General features: G+C 47.8%; 1 protein-coding gene across 2 annotated transcripts; it reads left to right on the forward strand.

Moving 5' to 3' along the window:
* Positions 1-1537: 1537 nt before the first annotated feature.
* On the forward strand, positions 1538-25371 carry CNOT2 (CCR4-NOT transcription complex subunit 2). 2 transcript variants are annotated; one of them, XM_061552967.1, is made up of 15 exons: positions 1538-1597; positions 8181-8310; positions 8490-8556; positions 9968-10118; positions 11386-11583; positions 12216-12295; positions 13042-13167; positions 13836-13963; positions 14334-14454; positions 15004-15160; positions 15822-15883; positions 17155-17204; positions 18088-18188; positions 19266-19410; positions 20172-25371. In XM_061552967.1, the coding sequence occupies exons 2-15, from the start codon at positions 8203-8205 to the stop codon at positions 20256-20258; spliced, it is 1581 nt and encodes a 526-aa protein (XP_061408951.1). In that variant the 5' UTR covers positions 1538-1597; positions 8181-8202; the 3' UTR covers positions 20259-25371. The 2 variants fall into 2 exon arrangements, with proteins under 2 accessions (XP_061408951.1, XP_061408959.1); XM_061552975.1 differs by lacking the exon at positions 1538-1597 and adding an exon at positions 1651-1782.
* Positions 25372-26875: the final 1504 nt, after the last annotated feature.

Raw genomic sequence — 26875 nt, forward strand, 5'->3', positions numbered from 1 at the left:
TGGGGAAAAGTAGCAAAACAGGGCCCTCCCCTTCATAGCCTGACGCCAAGGCCCAGTGCAGATACACCACCTGCACACTTGACAGACATCATTGTGATCTGCCAAATGCACGTCATCATTACAACGACCCAAGTTACTGCCAGAGTTATCGGGGAATATGGATTGCCCCATTTGTGAATCCACTGCCGCCTTTCTATGAAGATTGCTCCTAACGTCATCAGCCATGAGTAGAGTAAGCCACCTGTATGGGTTCGACCCGGACAGTCTGGGAATTTATGTGATCTGTTGTCTGGAGGCAGCAGTAAGTATTGATTTGTACTGAGAACTGGTCCCAGTTATCGCTTTGTTGAATCTCTGTTGCAGTTTTGTACTGGAGAGCGTTGTTAGACCTCGCCCGACAGGTTTGATTTGCAGTGGAAAAGCTGTCCACCCGAGCCACGTACAACCCACTCACCTGATCATAAAAACCGACGCTCTTCCTCGGTGGCTCCTGATAACCGTCACAATGTCCACGTGTGATTTCTCTTGTTATAATGAACTCGAATGTACAATGTGTTCAAATACCTTGATTCACTTTACAGACAATTGGTTACCAAAATATGTTACTTATATTATAGTGATGGTCCCTGCACCAAAGCAATAAAAAATAACATAAGCAAGTTTATTGTTGAGTGAAAATTACACGTGGCATGAGTGATACGGTTACAATACTCAACTTTATACAATCTAAAGAGTTTAATGTAAAGGTGCAGCCTTGCATTTGCATGAGCACTACATATTCTGGCAGTAGGTCCTCCACTAGAGGGAGCTATGGAGAGCCCCTTTAGAGGGTATTTGGCCTACTCTTCCACGTTGGCCACAATTATGTAAACATTTACAGATTTTTTATATATATAATTTAACGTAATTCAAAGACTAATCACATTGAACATTTACTATCATAATTACACACTGGCAAAAACATTGGCAGGTAAATATAAACCAACTTTAATTAACTGACCGGTTAGAAAGTACACCATTTAAACGGCTGTTTTTAATTGTTATAAAATCTTTTTTTCAACTACACATTGATCAGAACATAAAGCACAATCTAGCCACCAAAGTAAATAACGCCGTTTGTTTAAACATGAATATTACAAAATAAATTTGTTGAACTACACTTACTAATCAGAACAACCCAGTACAATTTATCCACCACAATAACATAACTTTTCATTGGATACAATTATCTTCTTGGTTCTTTCGGTAAAGTCACGTAGAAGGGAAGTAATAAAATAATAAAAATAAAACATAATTTTATAATGTTTTATTTTTATTATTTTATTAATAAAACATAATTTTTTTTATTTTATTACTTCCCTTCTACGTGACTTTACCGAAAGAACCAAGAAGATGAATCCCTGCAGTCACGAAAGCTTTAAATCGAAATAAATGGATACAATTAGTTTAAAAATAAACAATTTAAACGTAACGCACACACGCACAGACACAGCCACATTGGACGGAAGTGAAACCCACGGGTCGCGGGTCAAAGGTCAATCTGTTTACCCAGCAGCCCGCGCGCGCCATCTTGGTGGAGGAAGGGGCCTTGAGCGCGGTTTGTGGCGTCGCGTCTCGCTTCTCTCTCCTCCCTCTCCTCCCTTCGGTGGCCTCCGTCTCGTTCGCTTCGCTCGTCCACCACCACCACCGTCTCGTTTCCCCTCATCGCTACCCACCCCCTCACCTCATCGTCTCACATCGAGCTGGCTTCTTCCCCCCGCCAACCGCGAGCCGTTTACCGTGGTAACAAAGCACGGCTCGCCATCATCATCATCTTCATCATCATCAAACGTTCGGTTTCTTCTGTTGCCGATGTTGTCGCTGCCATTGCTGCTGCTGCTACGAGAGCTGCTACTGATGATGATGCTGCTGCTGCTGATACTGATACCGATACTAACGCTGCAATTGCTGCTACAAAAGCAATTGCCGCCATCGCGACTACCGATGCTGCTGATACTGACTCTGATTGCTCGGTGCTGTTGATACTACAACTGGCTGATGCTGCTGATGATTACTGATTGCTGCTTGTACTACTTGTGCTGTTGCCGGGGAGCTAGCGGCGAGAAGAACGGCCGTGGGTTTTCACGTCCCATGTACCCTGTGCGGATGTAGTGAGTGGATGGAGACTTTGCGAGTAATTTGCGGGGTGGTGGTGGGACTCTGGTGTTGTTGTTTGTGTTCGAGTCGATGCTGTTGGGATCTGGATCTGAGTAGGAGCATGAGGCTTGGTAGGTAGTCTGGGGCCACGTTTGTGTTGGTTCGTATCCGGGCGGGGGAGGGGGGAACACACAGAGTTAACATCCCGATCTGAGTTGGAGACTTCAGTATTCGATGTCTGGGGTTGTTTTTGTATCGGGGAAGGTCCTGAGTCGGTGGGTCACGGAGTCTGTGAGTTGGGTGAGGGTTCGAGTCTGGTTTGGGTCTTGGGTTAGAGACCTGGCGTGGGCATGGGTAGGCCCCAAACTCTGAAAGTTGTGGAATTTGGTGTCGCGCAAGGAATCGGTAGATGTGTTTACATTCGAGTTTATAGTGGACGTGACATTTATGTAACAGGAGCCTAAAGAGGAGGGGGGACATTATAAATGCAGAGTGGACCTGGGATTATGACACAACACTGGCGAGACACAACACTGAAGGTTTATTATGCTCGATAGCAACACGACGGAGTAATGAACACAGTAATGCGTGCGAAGCGAACACAACTTAACAGTACTCTTTGGTTCTTTCGGTAAAGTCACGTATAAAGAGAAAATAACAAATTAAATACTAGCATACGACGTTTCGATTGCAACACAAGCAATCGTCATCAGGTATAAATGAAAGAAAACAAACCTAGTATATTTAGAAATATAATGCAATACAACACAGAGAGTCGGCTAACATAACAGTCAACACCCTACCTGGTTGATTACGTTCTTCCAGAGAATGCTACATTTGAGAGAGAGATTAAACCCAAACCGTAAACATATAGACAGACATATAAGCAGAGAGAGATAACACAGAGACACATAGAGACGCACAACTTCACAGGACACACACAGGGATTCATTCTAGCCGGGATCTGGGTCTGAACCCCGAAAAATGTGTTCGTGCACGGTACACCACGTCCTGTATACAGCTCGTGTGTATGCCAGTCTACCAGCGAGCCGGAAAATATTCAGTGAGAAATTAAGCCATGTGTACACACAATACCGCAGCAGTTAAGCTTAGAGTGAACAACAACACGATTGCAGTGAACACAATTCATAGCATAATCAACGTTTTTGGGTTTAGATCGCATTATTTATAAATGTGTCGTAACCCTCCACCACTCGACACGGCCAATCAGTAAAAAAGTGTCACGTTGACAAAAGACAAATAGTTCACTGCTTTAGCCCACCGGTGTGTTGAAGCGTGAAACCACAACATTTACAATTTGAGTACGACGTTTCGCTGGTAATTGCATCCAGCATCATCGGGCAATTCATACCAACTTGATGCACTTAAACTTGAACAAAAGGCATAGCCCATTGCAAAGATCGGTTGTAGATTAATGCACGACTAAACAGAGACGCTTAAAACAACATTTTCTTGGACATAATGTCATAGAAGGCTGCTCGTATAATATACCCAAATGTTGTTTTATTTTTATATGGTGACACAGATGCTTGCATTTAATATTTATGGAAGTATTACGTTTGGAGACTAGACTGTGAAAAAAAAACACATTTGCATTCGATTCGTTTTGAACCATAATTCGTTCGCATTGCCTGAAGTGAAATGCATAGAAATTAATTCACTCACAGTGGTTGACATTCTTTTTTAAACTCTGTCGGCTGTTTCTGTCGACGTTTGAGCTTTTCGTCTTGTGTCACTGGCGGTTCCAGACCGTGCTTCTCGTTTCACGAATAATTCTCTTGCCAAAACACTTCCATCAATGTCCTTAAAACCCGCACCCTTCCATTCTGCCCCCCCCCCCTCCCGTGTGCCGGTGTGATTCTATCGGGATTGATGTTTATGTTGATAATAGACAGTTCCATCGTTCTGTTGCTTGTGGGCATTGACCACAGCAGTTTCGGTTTTATTTGTGATGGCGCAAAAAATATAGCAAGGGGGAAGACGTAAGAGCAGATTGTGGGAGACTTTTAGGGCAGATGTTGGAGGTCGCATGTGTCTCCTGATCAGTGGCCACGGGATCTAGCAGAGGGTATTAATCCTTGGTGAGGTGTGGTGCGATTACATCTTTAGGAGGTATAATGCAAACGGTACCAATACTGGATCCATTTTCCATTCTCCATTCATGACGTTACACTCATGACCACTTCGTTTTGGTGATCCGTGTTACTCATTAAAACTAGACTCTTAATCCTGATCTCACCTGGATAAACAAAATCAGGTTGGAACCACTGAAAGCTGATGTTAAAATAGTATTCTTTACGACAAATGCAAACTTAAGCAGGACTCTTTTTTGTTTGATTTATTTAATATAATTAAAATATTTCACCTGTATAAACTCTAGAGGTGGAACACCTAATTTGCGAGGGGTGTCCAGGGTGTCGATTGACACATACACAGCAACACCGTAATGATGCCAATACAGACATTGCATATATATTACGTATTACAGTTTGTGTTTATAAATAAATATCACGCTCGGCCAAATACGTATACGTTCATAATTGAATGTTGCACACTGCATGTCCATATAGAATTTAGGTTAGCTGTAAAAGTTGCAAATTAATGTCTTGAGAGATTGGTCCAGCGCTGTTCCTGTGGGAGAGTGCGCACATTTGGTTTGACATTTGCCACTCATCTTGTCACTTAATCCGTCAGTATTGCAACCAAGAGGAAACTTGGGATCAACCATTACACCTATACATTTAAATTTAGAGAGGTGTAGTGTCAAGTACTGAGATTTTTATTCACCCACCCCACCGTGATCAATGGGATGTGTATAATAATTTTCTTGTACGTGAAGGAACCGATATGGAAAGAAGGGGCGTATTGCCTTGTTATTTATTTTGATTGACAATAATATTGGTCTGGACGGTGCATAGGTTGATGGACAAAAGCACATTTGCAATTATATAAGGACACTAACGAGTTTCGCTTTTACCCTTAATGTGTGTATTGTTGCAACCGTGGTTTTGAGTGCAATACTGCAATTGTAATGTTAAGGGGAGAGTGCATATGACGTTCATTGTTAAAATCGGAGTTACATGCACCTCTCTCGAGCATTAATCTATAAGAATGCGTGTTTGTTAATGCCGCACACACATTACTTGCAACCTTTAAATTTCTCTATCAGTACCAGAGGCTCACAGCACCAGGATAAGGCAACACAATCTTAAGACTCATTGTCAGTGTGTGAAGATCATATTTTCTGCATCTGCAGTTTTTTTTTTTATTATGCACAAGTGTACTGATCTTACGCAGTATCGTACAATTTGTATGTGTATAGCATCTACATGCGTCCATGTAGATGCTATACACATACCTCACTTGAAACAGTACATTTAGCTGTGACGGTCCCACCTGATGACAGAGACTTGTGTTGCCTCCGAAACGTCGTGATTTATTATTTTATTTCTATTATAATTTTTATCATTTTTATTTTTATTTACGTGACTTTACCGAAAAAACCTAAGAGTATGCATCCATGTATCGCGACGCCGTACAGAAGCAGTGGGTGTTTTTATTTTATAGAGAGGAAAAGAGTCAGCCAGTCACTGGAAGAGCCTGGCCCTAATTGAACAGGGGCAGGTAGTTGAAAGCACGGATGGCTGGGGGACGAGAGTTGCAGACTCTGTGGTGGCAGCAGAAGAGGAATGAGCAAATGACGTAGGTGAAAATAAAAATAATCATAAAGATAAAAATGAAAATAACTCGATTAAATCACGACGTTTCGGGCGCAACACAAGCGTCCGTCATCAGGTGGGGACAACCACAGCGAAAAAACAATCGCCAACTTCAAATCTAGAAGGTGTGAGCAACCTCACACTGAGAGAAGGTCTACTTTGGGCTTCGACAAAAAACCTTTGTTGCCGAAGCAATGTTACATCTTGCAAATGAGATGCTCTATCACGAGGGGGTTTTTCCAGGTTCAATATTTTAACAAGTGAAAATAAACGTGTAAAATTGTGATGTGCTTAGAGTGAGAGAGGTTATATGCCTGACAGCTCATTTAGAGCTGAAAATCTTGAATTGTCGGTCAACTCAGACTACCATCATCTTTGTCATCATCGTCGTCACTCTAATACTGATAACATTAGTATTGATATGTGTTACCTACCATAGTCCGTTTGAGAGATTAACCCCAGCTATAGGAATGTGGAATTTACACCAGTGATGCACGGCCACCAATGGAGATAAGTGCTGTGGTGCCATTGCATTGCGCGGGGAGACATTCAGACAGGGATTTTTTCTGTGAATGTGTTTGGTGGTTCTGTTGATATTGACGAATATTTTTGATGGAACCCGAGCTGAAGAATGTGCAAAGAAGCATGGAGAGATGCATGCTGGGAATTATTCTGAGATACAGGAAGAATAACATGTGAGTTAGAGAACATACAAAATATAAGACACAGTTTTAAAAAGTGTATTATAATACTGTGTATTATAATACTGTGTATTATAATACTGTAACATGTCAGCCAGTGCAGTCATATTTTGGTTTATATTATTCTTTGTAGTCTCTTGACACTTCAAATAAAATGTTTGCGTTTTAGGCAACTCCGTACTTTGCGGGAATAAATTATCCTAATCCTTTACAAAATGGAATAAATTCAACTTCTGGTGGTTCGTTGTGAATTTCCGCCAAGAATGCAAGCTCTGAGTTACTCTTTAGGTCAGTGACGTGGCCCAGCAGTCACGTGTTCACCACTTGCTGCAGGGTCCATGGTTCCATTACAGTGGCCACACGGAATATTACTGCGAGCATAATGACTTTATTCATCGTCGCCATCTGCTTGGCAGTGGACCTTCATGATCCCCTGACGTCGTTTTCAAGAGTAGACCAATGTGTGCCGATGTCCGCATCCGGATTTTTTAAAACACATTCCTGCGGAGGGAGCTGGTAGAAACGTTGGGTTGCTCGGTCAATGGCCAGGGTCAACGGCGGCGTGGTGTATTCCGCAAATATGGCCGACTTTGAGGGCGGGCACAAGCCGGCGTGAGTAGGTTAAACGTTGAGTTTTATAAGGGCACCACGGGGTGACCAGCCCCTCCCCATCCAGCCCCACCCCTCCCACCTCCCCACCAGCCCCACCCTCCCCACCCAGCCCCTCCCCACCCTCCCCACCCAGCCCCACCCGTCCCACCCAGCCCCTCCCCACCCTCCCCTCCCCACCCAGCCCCTCCCTGCACGACGGACGGACGGACACAATAATCCCCTGTGGGCTGGTGGAACCAGTGGGTTCCTACCAGTATTACAATATTACCTGCAAATTACTCAATTGGGATTAAACATAGCAAACATTTCCCCCCACTGGCAGACTTTTGCAAGTGAGACTATCGTGGTCTCTTGAGTTCTCACCTGGTTAAACAGATAAACTTGAAACTTTAATCGTCACACAAACACACACATGCGGTCGGGTGGCTCGGGGCTCAGCGATGCTGAGGCGGTTTTGACCTCCCTGTGATTAATTGGTAAATACTGAGTCTTTACCCAATGACTGAGTCTTTACCCAATGACTGACATAGAGACCCGCAGACTCGCAAACAACGGCCATACATTTGCATAAGCTAATTTATTAAACCGGGTTCTCAAGTGTGACAAGCTGTTGAATTCAGCCTCGTCACAAATGACATCGTATCTCGTGATTTCACCTCTTGTGTTGTCATATTGTGTTATTGTCCTGTGTTGTCACGTGCCATCCTGTTGTGTCGTCCTGTCGTGTTGTCATGTTGTCTCTTGTGTTCTGTTTCGATTATCTTTTGTGGTTGTGTGTTGCGTTGTCATTTTGTTTATTGAGTTATGTTATCAAGCGTACCTAGTGACCGAATAACCGTCCAGCATCGGCTCTCCCCTTTGCATCACTGCTGAGTCCCACACGGAGTAGGCTTGTTCGTGTTGTCGCGTCGCAATGTCTTGTCACGTCACACCGTGTCAGCTAGTGCACTGACCGAATAACCGGCCCGCGTCTTCTCTCGTTGTATCACAGTTGAGTCCCGCACGGAGCAGGCATGTTTGGCGCTCCAAAGAAGCGGTTCGGGGAGGAGGGAGAGCCCGAGTTTGATGGAAACATGTACTTCAACCAGTCGAGTGTCTTCTCACACAGGCCCGACAAAGACGTGAGTCTCGGAGCGTGCCAGGGTGCTAGCAACAGTGTGGTGTATCGGAGTGTGCGAGTGAGAGAGAGGGGTGCCGTGGGAGTGGTGTGTGCGCGCGAGTGGGAGGTGGGTGTGCTAAAGGTGACGCGAGTTGGGACCTGTACTGACGCTGCCTCTGCTGTGCGACGTTTCCCTCTCAGATGCTGGGCTCTCCGTCACCATCGGGTCAGCTGTCTCAGTTTGGCGCAAGCCTCTACGGCCCACAAAGTATGTCCTCATTTAATTTAATTAAATGTACATATATATGAACAGTGTATATGCTTCGATTTAAAGCTTTCGTGACTGCAGGGATTCATCTTCTTGGTTCTTTCGGTAAAGTCAAGTAGAATGGAAATAATAAAATAATACAAATAAAACAATAAAATAATTCTCACGACGTTTCGGCCACAACGCAAGCAGCCGTCCTCAGGTGGAGAACAGGCCTGTCAGACTGTCTTCTCGACAGACCTGTTCTCCACCTGAGGACGGCTGCTTGTGTTGTGGCCGAAACGTCGTGAGAATTATTTTTTTCTGTTTTATTTTTATTATTTTATTATTTCCATTCTACGTGACTTTACCGAAAGAACCAAGAAGAGTGTATATGCTTGTTTAACTAGGAAAGCCTCTTTAGTCTCACTAATGAATTGCCTGAAAACATCTCAAAATAAATACCCAATGGGGGACCCTCCAGAAAATGAGTCTTATGACTCAGTCTGGCTCTTCTGGATAATTACTTAATTACTTTCAGGAAGGTCCTGCTAAGTTGTTCGCAGTACGCGAGTGATGTTGCTGCATCGTGTAATCCCAATTAAGTAATTTGCAGGTAATATTTTCAGTATTGGGATGTTCAACCAATACTGAGTACATTGTATGTTGTGTTTAGCTATGAGAGGAAACCCATGTCAAACTGGGAGAGAATATACACACTCCACACAGAAAGGCTGCCAGATCGGGAATTGAACCCAGAAACTTTTTGCCGTGAAAGGCAAACGTTATCAATGTGCTACAACCCTGTCGCCATGAATGTTGTAATACTCCTCTCTGAAAATATTAAATTAGGATTTAAGCCAGGGTCCGAAGTGAGATCCCTCATGAAAATACATTCCTGCGGAGGGAGCTGGTGGGAACGTTGGGTTGCTCGGTCAATGGCCAGGGTCAACGGCGGCGTGGTGTATTCCGCAAATATGCCCGACTGTGAGGGCGGGCACAAGCCGGCGTGAGTAGGTTAAACGTTGAGTTTTATAAGGGCACCACGGGGTGACCAGCCCCTCAACACCCCGCCCCACCCCTCTCACCCCCACCCAACCCCACCCTCCCCACCCAGCCCCTCCCCACCCAGCCTCTCCCTCCCCACCCAGCCCCTCCCTGCATGACGGACAGACACAATAATCCCCTGTAGGCTGGTGTAACCAGGAGGTGGCTACCAGTAGAAATTTTGAGATTCACTGAAGATTTCATGAATACAGATCAGTCAATATGCGAATATTCACAGATCAGGGAATATCAGCAAGTTAGAGGTATGATTTGCCTAACTTACATTTTCAGCTTTAAGTGAAAACAGAATTTTTTTTAACTAGATAAAAAGAATGGTATATTATTCTAACTGTACTGCGTGTGTGCTTGTGTTCACCCGCTCCAGACCCGCTGGGTCTTCAGATGCGTGGAATGGGGGGCACAGCCCCGCAGCTCAATCGGAGTTTATCGCAGGGTGCCCCCTTGCCAGGACACGTGACCCCTACGAGTGTGGGGCCCCCTATGCCGCCACCACATGCGCCGTCATCACCCAGCCGGTACGTCCCCCCCCACCCCCCGTTCACTCTATCATAGTGGAACTGCCGCAATGGTTTAATGGTTCAGCAGCACACTGGACTTGCTATCCAGAGGTCGCCGGTTCTATTAAATCTCTCGATGCGGAAGGTGGAACAACAATGCTAGTTCCTGAAACTCCCGTCCCCCGGCCTCTGTCCACCCAGCAGTATAAATGGGTGCACCACGGTTGGTAGATCGACAGGGCTTGTGTGGTGCGGTAAAGTGTGGGTACTGCCACCTCTTGGAATACGTTGGTCAACTTGGAAGAGTAGACCAAATAACCCTTAATATTTCACTCTAGTGGAGGCTGTTCTGCCATCGGTGGCGTGAGAAAGCACTTGCGGGACTGCACCTTCACCTTTTTTGGCGCTTTAATATTTAATGTTTCTCATACTTGGAGCAATTTCATGTCTGCACTGCGTTTAGAAAACCATTCCATCCCTGTCGGATCTCTGGTCACCTCTTTCGATGACTGAATTTTCACACGCTTGGTTTCACTAAATAATGGACATGGCGTGAAATGGAGGACAATATTTTCCCAGTCGTATCGTAAGCAGCAATTTGACCCGAGCGAGCAACAGCATCAGGGACATCTGTGACATCCGGCAATGACGACGGCAACTGCACAACAGCAAGGCTGTTGAAGGCAGAGGCGGTGCTGCTAGAACTCGAAGGCATGTGACCGTATGAGGTTCAATACTCAATTGGGGCGGTGATGTGGCCCAAGCGGTAACACGTTTGCCGCTTATTACAGAGGCTCGCGGTCCGAATCTGACAAGCCGCCCTGGTTATCGCTGCGGGTGTGTTTACTAACCAATAAAATACTACGCACGCACTCTGCTTCTTCACAGTTGAATTTAAAGATCCCGTGACATAATTCGCAACAATAGGCCATCGTGTGCCGGTGTCATGGTCCACATTTTTTCGAAATGATCCGCAAATTACTCGATTGGAATGACACATACAGTAGCAAACATCGCCCCCTACTATTAGAGTAATGCTCACTTTGTGCCGCACAGAGATAGCTGCCACTAGGAGTGCCCTTGGAATATGTCGATTAGATGCAACGTAAGACGCTTATTACGTGGAAAGTGCTCTCTAAGATGCCCCAGCGTAAACGAGTGTGCTGTGTCCAAAATAAAAAATTTAATATTATTTTTCTTACAGAATTGTTTTCTGATCGCTCCAGAGCGGTGGCCGGCTAACCGCCCCGTTCTGTTGATCGTTTGCGCGCCAAATCTTCTCCAGGGGCATCCTGGCGCTGAACCCACGGATGAACCACGTGCAGCCCATCGGCCTGTCAAACCGTGCCAATGCAGTGGGCTCCTCTGGCATGGGCAGCCCCAACCGCAGTTCACCAAACCTGCTGTCCATGCAGAAGCAGCCGCCACCGCCGCCGCCACCGCAGCAGCAGCAGCCACCGCGCAGCACCTACGGCTTAGGAGGGTGAGTTGAACTTCAGATGTGGCCACGTAATGATCCGGTCCAATTTGTGCCGTGTTGATCTTCCACCCGGCATGGTCAAACAAATGAAATTGTCACGTGGTGTAAAGGCGTTTTAACAACACGCTCATCGTTATTGTTTCAGCTCGTTGACTGTTGAGTTGAACAATTCTCGCAACCAGATTTAGCGATTAGGTACGTGGCATTTAGCTGGAAACTAATTCAAGCATTTTTGGCAGAATCCAGGAAGTCAGAATATCATGTAAGAAGCTGGGTCAGGTGACATGGTTATTCTGACTTCTTGGATTTTTGTTGTCGGGATGTGTTACGAATGACGCTCAATAAAAGCTGCGGAATGAATGAAATGTTAGGAATGACGTTGAATAAATAAAAATAAGGCAATTTATAACGCGCGCAAATTTGCGGACGTAACGGCCGCAACTCAGAGGCGCGGAGCCAAGCTCAGAGTCGCTCGAAAGCACGTGGTTGTAGAGGTGAGTTTTTAAGTATCTCTTGAAGGAGTCGATTGAGGTGATACTGCGAATGTGCAGAGGGATAGCATTCCAGACTTATGAATGAAGTGGAATGATTAACCCCTGCTTGTGCTGTGCGGCTGTGATGTGTTTGGCCATCAGGATGTCAGGATTTGGCCTTGGCAGGAGCCAGGGTTACAGTCTGAGCAACGCGATCACCAACAACAGCTACAACAGCACGGGTAAGTGAGTTGAAAGCACTCACCCCGATGGTTCGGGTGCCCTATCAGAAACAATTTACTATTATTTTGTGGGTAACAGTGGTGGAAACAGAAAGAGGAACAATTGGATTCTAGAACATACTCGGGTCAATGACATCATCCAATCTGTATGTCATAAGAGTTACTGGGCTCCAGCACGACATGCCCCTAGCGAGAAGGGATAATGGCCGATGGTCAACAATGAGTGGCAGTCAAAGAATGGAATGACCCCGAGAGGACGTCCACCGTGGAGATGGAGTGATGAGATTAGTTTGTGTCCAGGTGCTGGGTAGATGGTTGCATCGCAGGAGCATATAGAGGTGGTGCCAGCTTTGGGACACCTTAATCCACCTCTGTATCGACCATGGCTGATGATGGTGAAGAACGGTGGGTGATGGTGGTTGTGTCTGCGTGAGGAGCGGTGGCGTAGCGGTGAGCGCTACGCTGCGCTACGAACCCGGCGACCCGGGTTCGATTCCCGCTCACGGCCAACACCAGGGACGATTATCTGAACCGATCCTGGGCCTCCCCGAGGTCGACTCAGCCTCAAATTAGTACCTGGTGCGATGTGTAAACATCGCCGCTAGGGAGACAAAGGCGACCGGGCGTGGTGCTGGCCACCCACCTCCTTCGTGTGCCGTGCCGGCCTTTATAGGTGCTCGCTAACAGCACTAGCCCCTACAGTCTGTTACAGACTTTACGGGGGATCTTTGTCTTTGCGTGAACAGGAGGCAGCGATACGGTGGCCGGGTTGGATCTGTCTGACTTTCCGGCGCTCGCAGAACGGAACAGGAGAGAAAGCAACGGCAACCCAGCGCCCCTCCCCAACCCCATGGCTGGCAGGACGCCATATGGTACGCGGGTTAGGGTTATAGCAGAACACATATGGTCCGCACGCACATTGAATGAAGCTTTGGGGGGTAGGGTCTCCACAAGACGTATACACACATAGTACAATATAGTGTGAAATTAATCTGTGGGCCATAGGAAAGGATTTCAGCAGGCCATATGCTATGAATCTGTCGACTGTATGCTATGAATCTGCATGTCATATACTATGAATGTACAGGCCATATGCTCTGGGCGGGCTATATGAAATGGGGTCACGGGCCACGTTTGGCCCGTGGGCCCGGATCCCCCCCCCTGCCTTGCTCTAGCAGGCCGTGTGTGCTTGCCGTGTGTGCTTGCCGTGTGTGATTGCCGTGTGTGATTGCCGTGTGTGATTGTCGTGTGTGATTGCCGTGTGTGATTGCCGTGTGTGATTGTCGTGTGTGCTGCCGTGTGTGATTGTCGTGTGTGCTTGCCGTGTCTGCTTGCCGTGTGTGCTGCCGTGTGTGATTGTCGTGTGTGATTGTCGTGTGTGATTGTCGTGTCTGCTTGCCGTGTCTGCTTGTCGTGTGTGCTTGCCGTGTGTGATTGCCGTGTGTGCTTGCCGTGTGTGATTGCCGTGTGTGCTTGCCGTGTGTGCTGCCGTGTGTGATTGCCGTGTGTGCTTGCCGTGTGTGCTTGCCGTGTCCCACAGTTGGCATGGTGACAAAGCCCGCGAGCGAACAGCCCCAGGACTTCTCAATCCACAACGAGGACTTCCCGGCACTGCCTGGCGTGAACCTCAACAAGGAGCCCACGGCCGCACCCGACGACAATAAGACGGTGCGTGAGGGGTTCAGAAAGTCCGAGATGATGGGCCGGCGCTATTGAGAACCTGGTTTCAACTCCGGCTCTCTTGCCACGCATCCGAGATTTAACTGGGTTCTGCAAGGTGATCATCTCGGATGGGGGGAGTGTTTCATTCGGGGCACAGAAACCGACGGGCCACTTGCTGTCGATATTACTGAATATCAAAGTTCTGTTCATGTTGTGTCATGTTCACAAGAGTCAACTCCCCCCCCCCACCCCATGATGGACAGATGGACGGAGTTAATTCGTACAACATTTCGACCATCGTGGGCATGGCCACGAAGGTAATTGTTTCCGTGCGCGTTTGTCGCTGAACTTTGCCGTATTTTTTTTGTGAATGCAGCTGACCAATCAGAGCGGGCAGACCACGGGGTCGGTGACGGAGGGACCCAAGTTCCCTGGAGACAAGGGCAGCAACACCAATGCGAACCAGCAAAAGAAGGGCATCCAGATCCTTCAAGACGGTAACCCCTGCGTAGCACCCACAGCAATGGGCTCTCTGCTTCTCTGACCACTGAACAGAGGTCGCAAACGGGTTTTGATTCCTTAACCGTACCCGGCCGCACCAGGGTCGCAAACAGGTACCCATACCTGTACCCGGCCGTACCCGTACCCTACCCGGCCGGGTACGGGTAGGGTACGGGTATCGGGTACCTGATTGCGACCTCTGGGATGAAGCCATGTTGCAGGCGCGGGTGGGTTGATTCTAGGAACTTGAATTGTGAGAAGAGACAAGACGTTGGGAAATGAGTGACAAACAGTTACTCACAAGTGACTCACGGCCTACCCCGGCCGCACCAGGGTCGCAAACGGGTACCCGTACCCGGCTGGGTACGGGTAGCCGGGTATCGGGTAGGGTACGGGTATCGGGTACCCGGTTGCGACCTCTGCCACTGAGCCACCTGGCCTCGGAGTGGAACCCACTCGTCTCTAACCAATGAGCCACTGTTTTAAAGGACGTGTCTTTTTTTTTTTGGTGGTGGTGGTGGTGACGGTGGTGCTGGTATGAACAGGCCGCGTGACGAACATCCCGAGCGGGATGGTGACGGATCAGTTCGGCATGATCGGCCTCCTCACCTTCATCCGGGCGGCTGAGACGGAACCGTCTCTCGTGCACCTGGCTCTCGGCAGTGACCTCACCACACTCGGCCTCAACCTCAACTCCCCCGAGTACGCGCGCATGTGCACGCTGAAATGAGTACCCGGTGCGGCGTGTAAACATCAGCGCCGGAGAGACAAAGTTCGGCCGGACATGGTGCTATGACCCCCTCGTGTGCCGTGCTTGCCTTATTAGATGCTCACTAATTGGTGCTCGTGTGTTAGCGTGTGCGTGTGGTGTATTGGTGTCTGGAGTGTGTGTAGTGTGTGCGCGTTTGTGTGTGTGTGCAACCGGGCATGGTGCTGGCTACACCACCCGCCATGTGCGCCATGCCTGCCTTCATAGCCGCTCACTAACAGCACTTAAAAGATATGTCTTGAGCGTGTCCCACACGACGTAGAAATGCCAATTCATATTAAGATACAGAATTTTGTGTGCGCACGCACGATCTCTCAATTTAACGTAAAGCAGCGGGACCCATTGACAAATCGTCGCACGCATGCAGCGGGTAATGGCTCGATCTGTATTTGAACGGGAAAGATTGCTAACCGCAGTGGGACACAATGGATGGGGATTTTTGGAAACTCTTATTTAACCTTGGAACCTTTGTCCACCGTTGGCACGGAGCGGGAGGAGGGCAGCCGTCTCCGTTTTAACGTTGTCTGGTCGTTCGTCCCTTTATCGTTTGCTGGTTTTCTTCTTGCCAAGAAGAAGGTTTGCTTTGCTTTTCAGGAACCTCTACCCCAAGTTCGCGTCGCCATGGGCAGAAGCGCCGTGCAGACCTCAGGATATCGGTAACGTGCCACCTCCGATCACACCGGTTCCGGCACGCGTGCACGATGACCGCACCTGTGCCACCACCTTTCGGGGTAGTCGCGTGAATTAATCCGCCACCGAGCGTGTTTAATGTTGTACACGGATTGTGAAATAAAAATTAAAAAATCTAGATTTTTCCACTGGCACAACCGAGCCGTGCCAGGGCCATGCCAAACCAGCCCAGCACGGCCCAGGAGGCGCCAGGTCGTTTTTCCACTGTGGAGGCCCTGCTTTGCCACTGACGTCGCACTCAACGAATGAGTTGAGATCCGTGTAGATAACGCGGAGACGTCGTGTTCTCGCTGTCCACTGGCTGTGAGGGAGTATTGAGATGAGGGGAGAAGTAGGAGAGTGCGTGGAGGGGAGTAGAGTGAGATGAGAGGGGAGAGGTAGGAGAGTGCGTGGAGGGGAGTAGAGTGAGATAGGCGAGGAGAGGTAGGAGAGTGCGTGGAAGGGAGTAGAGTGAGATGAGAGGGGAGAGGTAGGAGAGTGTGTGAAGGGGAGTAGAGTGGGATGAGAGTGGAGAGGTAGGAGAGTGATTGGAAGGGAGTGGAGTGAGATGAGAGGGAGAGGTAGGAGAGTGCGTGGAGGGGAGTAGAGTGGGATGAGAGGGAAGAGGTAGGAGAGTGCGTGGAGGGGAGTAGAGTGAGATGAGTGGGGAGAGGTAGGAGAGTGCGTGGAGGGGAGTAGAGTGAGATGAGAGGTGAGCAGTGCTGGGTCCGTGGAGGATCTTGCCAATGAAACCAAGTTGTGTCTTCTCAGGGTCCTCCTGCGAGAGCGATGCTTTACGCACATCCATAGCAAAGCTGGATCAGCGCGCCCATTTCAGTTTCATTTCAGTTTCATTTATTAGGTATAGCCCTGTGAGCCATTCGGCTCTCGAATCGGGTGCAACCGCAACAAACAAAAGACAAAAACATGAACAATAAAACATCTTAAAGTCACTGTGTGACTATGTGCAAACAGAAAATATAGGAAAAAACAGCAAAATATTTCAGAAAAAGCACTGTACACCAACGCTGTGTGCAAAAATCCCAGAGGGATGCAAGTCAAACAACAACAAAAACCACAAGACAACTTAGATTAAGGCCATCAGTCTATAACTCCGTACTACAACAAACAAACATGGCCAAACCAAAAAAACTTTTCGAAATCACCAAAATAAAGCCATAAAAGCAATGTAACAGTGATCATTAAGTGGCCTTACGCGCAAATGTGTTTTAATGCCTTTTAATGTGACTCTCCGCAGATTTTCACGTTCCTTCAGAATACCTGACGAACATTCACATCAGGGATAAGGTGAGAACATGTTTGCTTCATTGGAGCACTTGCCCCAACTGTCTATCTAGGCTACATGAAGGACCATTGTATATACAGTGAAACCTTAGATTGCGCGAGTAACTTGGTCTGCGAGTGTTTTGCAAGACAAGCAAAACATTTTCATAAATATTAATTTGATAAACGAGCGATGTCTTGCAATACGAGCAGTGCGTACAGTATACGCTTTGTCTGCCGAGCGTCACGTGATCACAACTGAGCCGATGGTTCTTCTCCCTCTCTCGCTGCGGGATTGTGGGTAATCATCTCCCATGCTCGGTCTCAGTCGGCGTGCCTCACTCGTATAGTCAACATCCGTGCGAGCGTATACTGTTTACTATAGCGTTGTGACCACGTGTGTGTGTGCGCAAAACATTTTTTTTATTTTGTGTCCAAGTGTAGTGACTGTTCTTTAGTAACTACTGCAAGTGAAAGTCATCCTACACAATAACCCTCCTCCTCCTCTCCCTCACACCAGCCACAATTAAATTTAATTAATACATTTCATTACATTATATGAAGTTTAAATACAAATATAAAAAGGTACAGTATTTTGTATTAATCATTTTTACATGAATATTTTTGGGTTGTAGAACGAATCATCTGAGTTTCCATTATTTCTCATGGGGAAATTCGCTTTGATATACGAGTGCTTTGGATTACGAGCACGTTTCTGGAACGAATTATGCTCGCAATCCAAGGGTTCACTGTACTTGTTTGTGTGTCTATGTAGTGCTGGCATTCATAGGTGCTACTCGCTAACAGCACTTGCCCCAACAGTCTATTAAGGCTATACGGTGGATATTTGTGTGCCTGTGCGTGTCTGTGTGGTTATACGTGTGCCTGTGCGTGCGTGTGCCTACAGCTTGCTCCCATCAAGCTGAGTCGGTACGGGGAGGATCTGCTCTTCTACATGTACTACACCAACGGGGGCGACATCCTGCAACTTGCCGCGGCGGTAGAACTGTGAGCCCCCTACACTGACACCGGCATGCACGGTTGAGTCGCTCGCTCGCTCGGCCACAGTCGGTCGTACGCATAGAGAACCAACCATCGTGGAGATGGAGCGATCGATGAGGTCGACTCACGCGCAGGAGCGGCCTGGATTGTTGTTTCATGGGACGGTGAGGAAGGCAATGATAGAGGGAGTCCAGCAGTGGATAGTCCACGGCTAAATGATCCCCATGACAGTACAGTGGTGCCTCGGTATACGTCGTTAATTCGTTCCAGAAGGTAGGAGGACTTATACCGAAAATGACGTGTACCAAACGAATTTTTCCAATAAGAAATAAAGGGAAAGGAAATAATCCGTTCCAGAGTATAAGAAATGATATTTTATATGGCATATTATACATTAATGGGGTTGTATAAAATCATTTAGACACTACTTATTACTAAAATGCATACATAAATTAAAATAAATGCGTAAATAAATTTAAATTAATTGAAATAAAAATAAAATTTAACGTCACTTTACCTTGCTGAGAGGAGTTAAAATTACAAAAAGACGTGAAAATTCACAGAGAGTTCTAGCAAGGGTTGTGCACTGAACGAGATCTACAGGCAGACTGAGGAGCGGCGCTTTGTTTCAGTCGTGAACGGGGTCTACGCGGGTACGCGGTGACTCATCCCGACCCATACAAGTTCTAGCAAGCGCGTCGTATCCCAAGCAAGACGTCGTATCCCAAGGCATTTTTTTTCTCTCGTCAAAACACGACGTATGCCAAATTCGACATATTCCAAAGCGGTCGTATACCGAGGTATGACTATTTCTTTTTTCTCTATCGAGAGCGAACTTGGTTGAAGAATGATTAAGACAGACCCAAACATTACGAAACAATCCATTGCAACGTGTTACCGTCAACAGATAATCAGAAAACAACGTTGCATTGCAGTTCCACGTCTTGACCACCAGGTGTCAGCGTTTCTCAATCTTGAGCCTTCATCGCTGAAGCCGGGGCAACCGACGGCTGCCGCCACTTGGCCACGTCGATGCCACCGCCACCACTGTGGCCTTCACCGCGACCTCGGCTCTCTCCGCAGGTACAACCGCGACTGGCGGTACCACAAGGACGAGCGGGTGTGGATCACGCGGGCGCCCGGCATGGAGCCTCAGATGAAGACGAACACGTACGAGCGTGGCACCTACCTCTTCTTCGACTGCCACAACTGGAGGAAGGTCGCTAAGGTGCGTGCCGTGTGCGCGTGCTATGTCCGTTCTGTGTGCGCGTGCTATGTCCGTTCTGTGTGCGCGTGCTATGTCCGTTCTGTGTGCTCTGTGTGGGTGTGTGTGTGTGTGTTTATGAATGGGGAGCGGCGGTGGTGCAGCGGTTATCGTGCCGTGCAATGAACCCGGCGACGTATAACTGAACTGGTGGTAGGCTTACCCCTAGGTCGGCTCAGCCTTAAATGAGTACCGGATGCAATGCGAAAACATCACCGCTGAGGGGGACATAGACAGCCGGGAGTGGTGCTGTGCTGGGCAATCCACTCACGTGCATGCCGTGCCGCCCTTAATATCTGGTCACTAACAGCACTTGCCCAAAAAGTGTTGAAGTCTACGTGGGGGATCTTTGTATTTGATCTTTTTTGTGTTGGTGTGTGTCTTAGTATCCGTCAGTGAGCCTATGGCACTTCACATGACCTCACGTTGCATCTAGCCTGGCCCAAGCGTTGTAGTGGCATCACACCGTCACTTGGATGGCTGTCGTTGTTATTTCTGTATTTCTCTTAGTGTGTCAGTGGACTACTTTCTGATACCATTCGTACCTTGGTATGTGTTTTGTTGCGTGCGTGCGTCCGTGCCAATGAATGTGCTATCGTCCGTATGGTTCCACGCGCGTGTACCGTACCACGCGTTTGCTGCCGTCGGCATTTGTGCGCGCGCGCATTCTCGTCCGCGTTCTCCCTCTCACCACGCCGCCGCTCCGTGCACTCCGCCCCGCGCAGGAGTTCCACCTGGAGTACGACAAGCTGGAGGAGAGGCCCCACCTTCCCACGTCGCTCAACTACAACCCGGCCCAGCAGGCTTTTTGATCCCAGAAGCATCTGCTGGGGGCCCCCCGGCCCACACCACACTGCGACTCGCGCCGGCCCAAAACTTTTGGTGACGGCAGCGGGAATCCCTTTAACAAAAAAAACCACGCAAACAAACAAAAAAAATTGACGTCCCTGTTTCTCCCCCCTCCCCCCGCGCCCCCCCCCCCCCCTCATCTCGCGTCGCTGCCCGTAACAACGCGAGCTTTGACGGAAACTGCGCACATTCCCCGAGATTCAGGGCAGCCGAGGAACTCTATTTTTTCAGACTCCAAAAAAAAACCACAAGAGCGATCGTAGACGTAGGCGGTTTTCAGATTCAGAGATTTCAAGGCCCCCACCCACCCACCTCCTCCTGTCTGCCACACTGCGTAAGTCCATGCCTCATTTCTCATGGGTGCACCTCCCCTGACTCCACCCTCCTCCACCCCCCCAACAATTCTCTTCATAACCCTCTGCCCCCCCCCCTCAGCACACACGATGGCGGTTTCATCATTACAATTTGGAGCATCAAGCGGGTGAGAAAATAACAGCACGGAACAGAACGGCGCGAAAAGGGATGATCTGGCAAACGTGTAATGCATTCAGTCGCTGCTGGCGATGACGATGGTGGCAGTGGCTCTTTAAGGACAAACAGCTGACGAGTCTCGTCTCCCGCGTGTCTGCATTGTGTGATTTGTAGCAAAGGCCATTGGGGTTTTGCCTGAGATTGTGAGGATGAAGTGTGGAGGTTTTTTGTTCTGGGCGGAGGTCTGTTTAGGAGGGTCGGTGACTCTTGAGTGCGAGTGAACGAGTGGATTGTAACACTTTGACTAAATAACTTATGTTCCCGGCAAATGCACACAAATGCATGACAAAGACACCCAGGCTTACACAGACACGGGTGTACGGAGCAACGTACACACGGACACGTGCAATGGCACACACAGACACGTGGACAAAGATGGACACAGGCGTACACAAACACATGGACATTTGGACACAGGCTTCTCTGGGCACAAGCTCACAGATACAAGTATGGGCACACAAACTTAACGCACAAGCACACAGGCTCCTATTGAACAGACAAACACACCGACTGTCACGCCTATGCACAAACACTGACACTTGGATGCACACGGACACACACAGCAAGGTACACACACATGGACACGGGTAGACGCACGGGACGCATAAATACAGTACTGCAAATACAAACACTGAGAAAATGCAAGGGGGGCCCTCTCTTTCCAACTCGTTCACAACAAAGCTTCATTCTAGAATCAGTCTTCAGTCAAATCTCAGCATAGGCTCCTTTCAACTTGGGTGTCCTTAGCGACTGCCCTCCGTATTCACGAGATGTCGTCCACGGTCTTTCATCAGTTGGGTTTTCATCCATCGCTACACCCCCATTGCTTAGGATCTCCAAAACAATGTTTCATCGTAAGTGGCCGAGCGAGCGCTTGCAGCAATCTGATGGTGCCGCGGCCGCTGCTGCTGCTGGAGCGAGTTTTACGGGTTTCTCTGCCGTGCTGTGGTTTGTGTGAGCGCCACTCAAAAGTTAATTCCGTGTACATTCCTAATTTCGAGAGTGTGGTGGCCCTCAGTCGGAGAGGAGAGGCAGCAGTGGGTGGGTTTGAGCACGTGCGATAGTACACCAGCATGGGAGTGGATGGTGGTGTGGCCGTGGATAGGTTTGCACACCACAGCGCGATGGATGGATGGTTGTGATTGTAAAGCCCGTGTTCTTAGTCACCGCTCGGCTCGTGCTTAGTTCCCTGCTCATTGTGAGCCAGCTAAAAGGCATGCTTCACTTGAGCCGGCTCTGAGCAATCATCCCAATCATGCTCAGGATTTCCATGAGCCGAGACCGAGCTAAGACATGGCCGAGTTGCCCATGCGACATTGAAAGCAGCTCAAGTGTGAGCGGAGTCGCTGCCAAACCAGAGCCGAGCCATGACTTATAAGACGGCCCTAAGCATTCAAAGGTCAACTTGGGATTGCGATGGCATGGACGCGTGTGCGACATTCGGTGGCAACCCCCTGCACTTTGCGTAGCTAGGCAGTACACGTCTGCCCTTAATCCGCCCACACACATAATCCAGGAGCAGATTTTTTTTTATTGATTTCATTGGGAGTTATTTTTTTGTTTTGTGTTCCTCCTGAACGTGTTAAGTTATGCATTGCACCTGTTACAATGGGAACTCCGCAATTCAGAGCATCTGGGTTCGTGAGTAATCCAAGGCGTGACTTTGTACCTGCCGCAGAAATCCACGTGTTGGGGGGGAGCATAGGCATGGCAGGTAGGTAGGGTGGATATTTGCAGCTAGCTTTTCGAAGTCTTGATGTGAACTTGCGTGTGTATGTGTGCGCACGCGTGGGGGAGTAGTGGCACAGTGGTCGGTGCGCTACGAACCCGGTGACCCGATTTCGATTTGTGCTCATGGCCAATATCAGTGGTGAAATTGGCACAATTCCTAGGCCACTCTAGGTTGACTCGGCCTTAAATCAGTAGCTTGTACAGTGTGTAAACATTAGCACTGGGAATACAAAGGCGGCCGGGTGTGGTGCTGGCCACACCACCCCCTCATGTGCCCTGCGGACCTTCATAGGTGCTCGCTAACTAAATTTGCCCATCAGCCTGTGTTGGCTACACGGGAGATCTTTGTCTTGTAGATGTGCTTATGGATGGGTGTCGCAGAGTTTTGAAGACTGACCAAATAATCCCGCAAACCCCAGCATCCCTACCTGGCCCACTGCCCATCACGACTCATGGCAGCTGGCATCTGGAATCTTAATTTAATCCTCTCCCCTAGGTCTACTCAGCCAAGAATGAGTTCCTGTTGCGTTGGTATGGTCATCAACACCAGCAGTGGGTGGACAAATGCAGCTGTGTGTGTGTGTGTGGAGCTGGCCCTACTACCATCTTGTGTGCTGCTTCGGCCTTGATAGGTGCTCACAAAACTCACCCCGCCTCTCGTTCGTTCCAAGCAAATCAAAACGCATTTCGCAAGCGAATGTTGTGATGTCAAACAAACTGCAGGAGTGTGTGCTATCCTTTGCGGACCATAGACTCTTGAGAGTGAATCGTCATGATCACGGCAATCATGATTGTCATGCATACCATCAACAACGGCATCAACAGCAATTCATTTCTCCTGGTGTAAATCGCCCTTCCTGTATTTACAATTCCTCCTGGGGGGCTCTGTCCAGTTGGATATTGGATATTTTTTTTTGTCAAACGGATAAGGGCCCCCCACCATCCGTGCCAATGCCACATCGTTTCATTTGCAGATCCGTTCATGGCAGTGTCACGTTTGAAAAGCATTCCCCACTCGCCAGACCAACATATCCGTTATTTAGTTGATGAGAGAAATTTCATACTGGTCGCAGAACTGTATTGAAACAGAGGAACTTTATATATATTTTGTGTCTGAAAACCCGCAGTGAAATAGAATTGCTTCTTTATTGGTTCTGTAGCTGTCATGGAAAAGTCTGACCTAGTGACAGAGATGCGTGCATTGTGTTAGCCTCGAAAACCAAACACGAGGAACAAAAAATTGACAGAGACGTAATTTAGCGAACTGCCCCACATTTTTGCCCAAACGATTTGGGCCACTTAATTTCGATGATTTTGCTCAAGCGCGGGGGAAGGAAATGCGTGGCGAGAAATTTTCTGGGATGACTTCAACTGTTGAGATGTTGGCTGTGTGGCGTGATGGACACCACGTGTGCGAAGGCGTTGGCATCTTTGAAAAACCAAGCAGTAACGACGACCCCTCCTGATCCGTATTTGTTTTTTTTTTGGGTTCGGCCACGTAATCGTTTAATGCCAGAAAGTACGTGTGCTACCTTTGTGGACCAAGTACTTTAACAACATAATTTTGGCATTCATGATGTAGCCTAACCCAAAAACAAATGCGAATCATTGTATTGACTGCGATAACTTGTGTATTTAGTTAACACAACTCTCAATCTTATCGAGGTTAAACAAACAACCGTCTCGCAATCCGAGCTGGAAACATGTTCAAACTGCCTCTCAAACTCGCTTGGTCTTAAGAGGGTGGCCGAGTCCCATATTACAGGCACACGCCGCTCTACCCCAGTATATCGCATCATTTCTCGCCGAGTCCTCACTCCAATTGCCATCATGCACAGCCCTCTCAGTCCTGACTCTGCCCCACAACCCCTCTGTGTTCGTTCATACTGTACAGCATTTTTTTGACTGTGCCTGTAAAAACACACACGTACATACACGCGCACGCGTGCATACCATTCGGACCATATCGCAGCGAAATTGGCAGCGACTATTTACGAGTGAGCGGTGATCGTGAAATGCATGAGCGTAGTTTCGTTAGTTCCGCCAGCCCAGCTGGTCGTGAAGGCCCTTCTCAACAGTTCCAATTCCAGGTTGTGTACCCTGTGTTGATCAGCTAGATGTCTGCCGTTACGTTTCACATGCTCGGAGCTTCTTGGGAAACTCATTTCAGTTGCAACTGAATTCAAGTGCTCGGAGCTTCTTCTGGAACTAAACTGAATTCAGTTACAACTGAATTTAGTTCAGTTTAGCTCCTAAAGCAAACGTTAAGTTTGTGAAGAAGCTCCCCAGCATGTGGAGGAGTTCGAACTGAATTTAGTTCCTGAAGAAACTCTCAACGCGTTGAGCGAAACGTTGGGACGTCACTGAGCAAAATGCGATGTAACCTGGAAACACAAAATGTATCGAAGAGCTGTCCAGCACAACCGTAAAATCCTACGCAGTAGAAACCCCCCCCCCCCCCCTCCTTTCAACCCTTTGCTACGTCCATTGTGTTTTTAATGTGCATGTGTATCCCGTTTGGCCCCTCCGCCGCCCTGTCTCCCGGACCTCCCATTGTTGCTCCATATCCGCTCATCCCATCTCGCCGGCAAATAAAACTCTAATGAAGCTACGCTTGGGAAAAAATCACGGTCACCCGTGTGCCCCCTTACCCCCTTTCCTCCTTCCCCGTACACATGTGTGGCGTCGGTGAAATGTTTTACAAGCGACGCTGACACTCGATTCATTTCACCTGCGCGCATTTTTTTATTGTTATTACGAATACCAGCAATAAAAAAAGTGAACGGAAAATAAAAACTTTTTTTAAAACACCAATCGGTTCGTTGCGACGCGATTCAACCGCAGCGGTGGTTTGCGCTCGGGTGTTTGTGGGGTTGAAATATTTCTCAGTAAAGTCACGTAGGGAAAAAATAAATGATAATAAATTAAAATAATAGAAATAAGAGATGCCGCGATAATAAGGTAATACCCATCGCTTTCAAAGTCCCTCCCTCCCCCGTTAACTTGTATTTAAGAGCTCGTCTCTTGGAATTGTGCCTCACTGGTTACAGTAAATTTAGCTGTGACGGTCCCACCTGATGACGGAGACTTGTGTTGCCTCCGAAACGTCGTGATTTATAATTTTTATTATTTATATTATTTTTAATATTTATTTTTACCTACGTGACTTTACCGAAAAAACCTAAGAGTATGAATCCTTGCAGTCACGAAGGCTTCAAATCTAGATTTGAAATATTTCGTGAGATTGTCTCTATCCAGCTGAAGCAGTGGCGTGGAGAGGTTGGTCGGCAATTGGAGTTTAAGGTGACTTACGGGTCAAGAGGTCAGAGTGCTGAGCTGGAACTCCAGAGATCCTGGGTTCAAGTCTTGGTTTCATAGACCGACTATAATTTATATTCTTGGTTCTTTCGGTAAAGTCACGTAGAAGGGAAATAATAAAATAATATAAATATTTAACATTCTCACGACGTTTCGACTGCAACACAAGCAATCACCAGGCGTGAAATCCACAGCAAGAAAAAAAATTATAACATTTTTTTTCTTCTAATTTTCTTGCTGTGGATGTCACGCCTGATGATGATTGCTTGTGTTACAGTCGAAACGTCGTGAGAATTTTTTATTGTTTTATATTATTTTATTATTTCCCTTCTACGTGACTTTACCGAAGAACCAAGAATATGAATCCCCGCAGTCACGAAAGCTTTAAATCAAAATTCGACTATAATTTACTTTGCTTGTACGTTCTAAGGTGGTACAGCAACCAAAGCGTGATGGTGGCTATGCACTCTTGTGATTCGTTGTGCATTGGAGGCGAGGGTAGGTGCGTCCAGTAGATATTTGTGAAACTCCTGGACTCCTCACGCATGCCCCTTCCTCCGTCATTATCGAGTGTTGCAAGGTCCATATTGCGGTTCGGAGGGGGGGGGCGCTGTTTCAGAGGTGTCCCTCTGGCCACGCTGCTAACCAGGGATGGAGGGGAATTACGCTGATGTGGCACTCATGCCTGGCGCACCTTGTTACCTCTGAACTCGAAAACTGCCTGCCTGATTCTATCCCATACTCGCACGTGCAGACACACCGTCGGCAGTCCTTCGGGGTACGAGGATGATGTCGAGGTTTACTGGTGGCTCTTGAAGTGGCTGAGGAGTTCAATTCTGGTAAAGTCACGTAGGTGAAAAAAAAAATAGAATAAATTTAAATAAAATTATAATTCACGACGTTTCGGAGGCAACACAAGTCTCCGTCATCAGGTGGGACCGTCACAGCTAGACCATGATGCCAGCACACAATTTACGACTTGTCTCGAGGGACCACAGCA

Source organism: Lethenteron reissneri, chromosome 2, assembly GCF_015708825.2.
Source record: "Lethenteron reissneri isolate LAM-NWPU_2019-01 chromosome 2, ASM1570882v1, whole genome shotgun sequence".
NCBI classification, from domain to species: domain Eukaryota; kingdom Metazoa; phylum Chordata; class Hyperoartia; order Petromyzontiformes; family Petromyzontidae; genus Lethenteron; species Lethenteron reissneri.

Coding starts and splice junctions, on each gene's coding strand:
- CNOT2 (XM_061552967.1), top strand. CDS start 8,203: ATGTTTGGCGCTCCAAAGAAGCGGTTCGGGGAGGAGGGAGAGCCCGAG. Junction 13,964..14,333: donor CACCCGACGACAATAAGACG/GTGCGTGAGGGG, acceptor TTGTGAATGCAG/CTGACCAATCAGAGCGGGCA. Junction 15,884..17,154: donor GTGCAGACCTCAGGATATCG/GTAACGTGCCAC, acceptor GACTCTCCGCAG/ATTTTCACGTTCCTTCAGAA.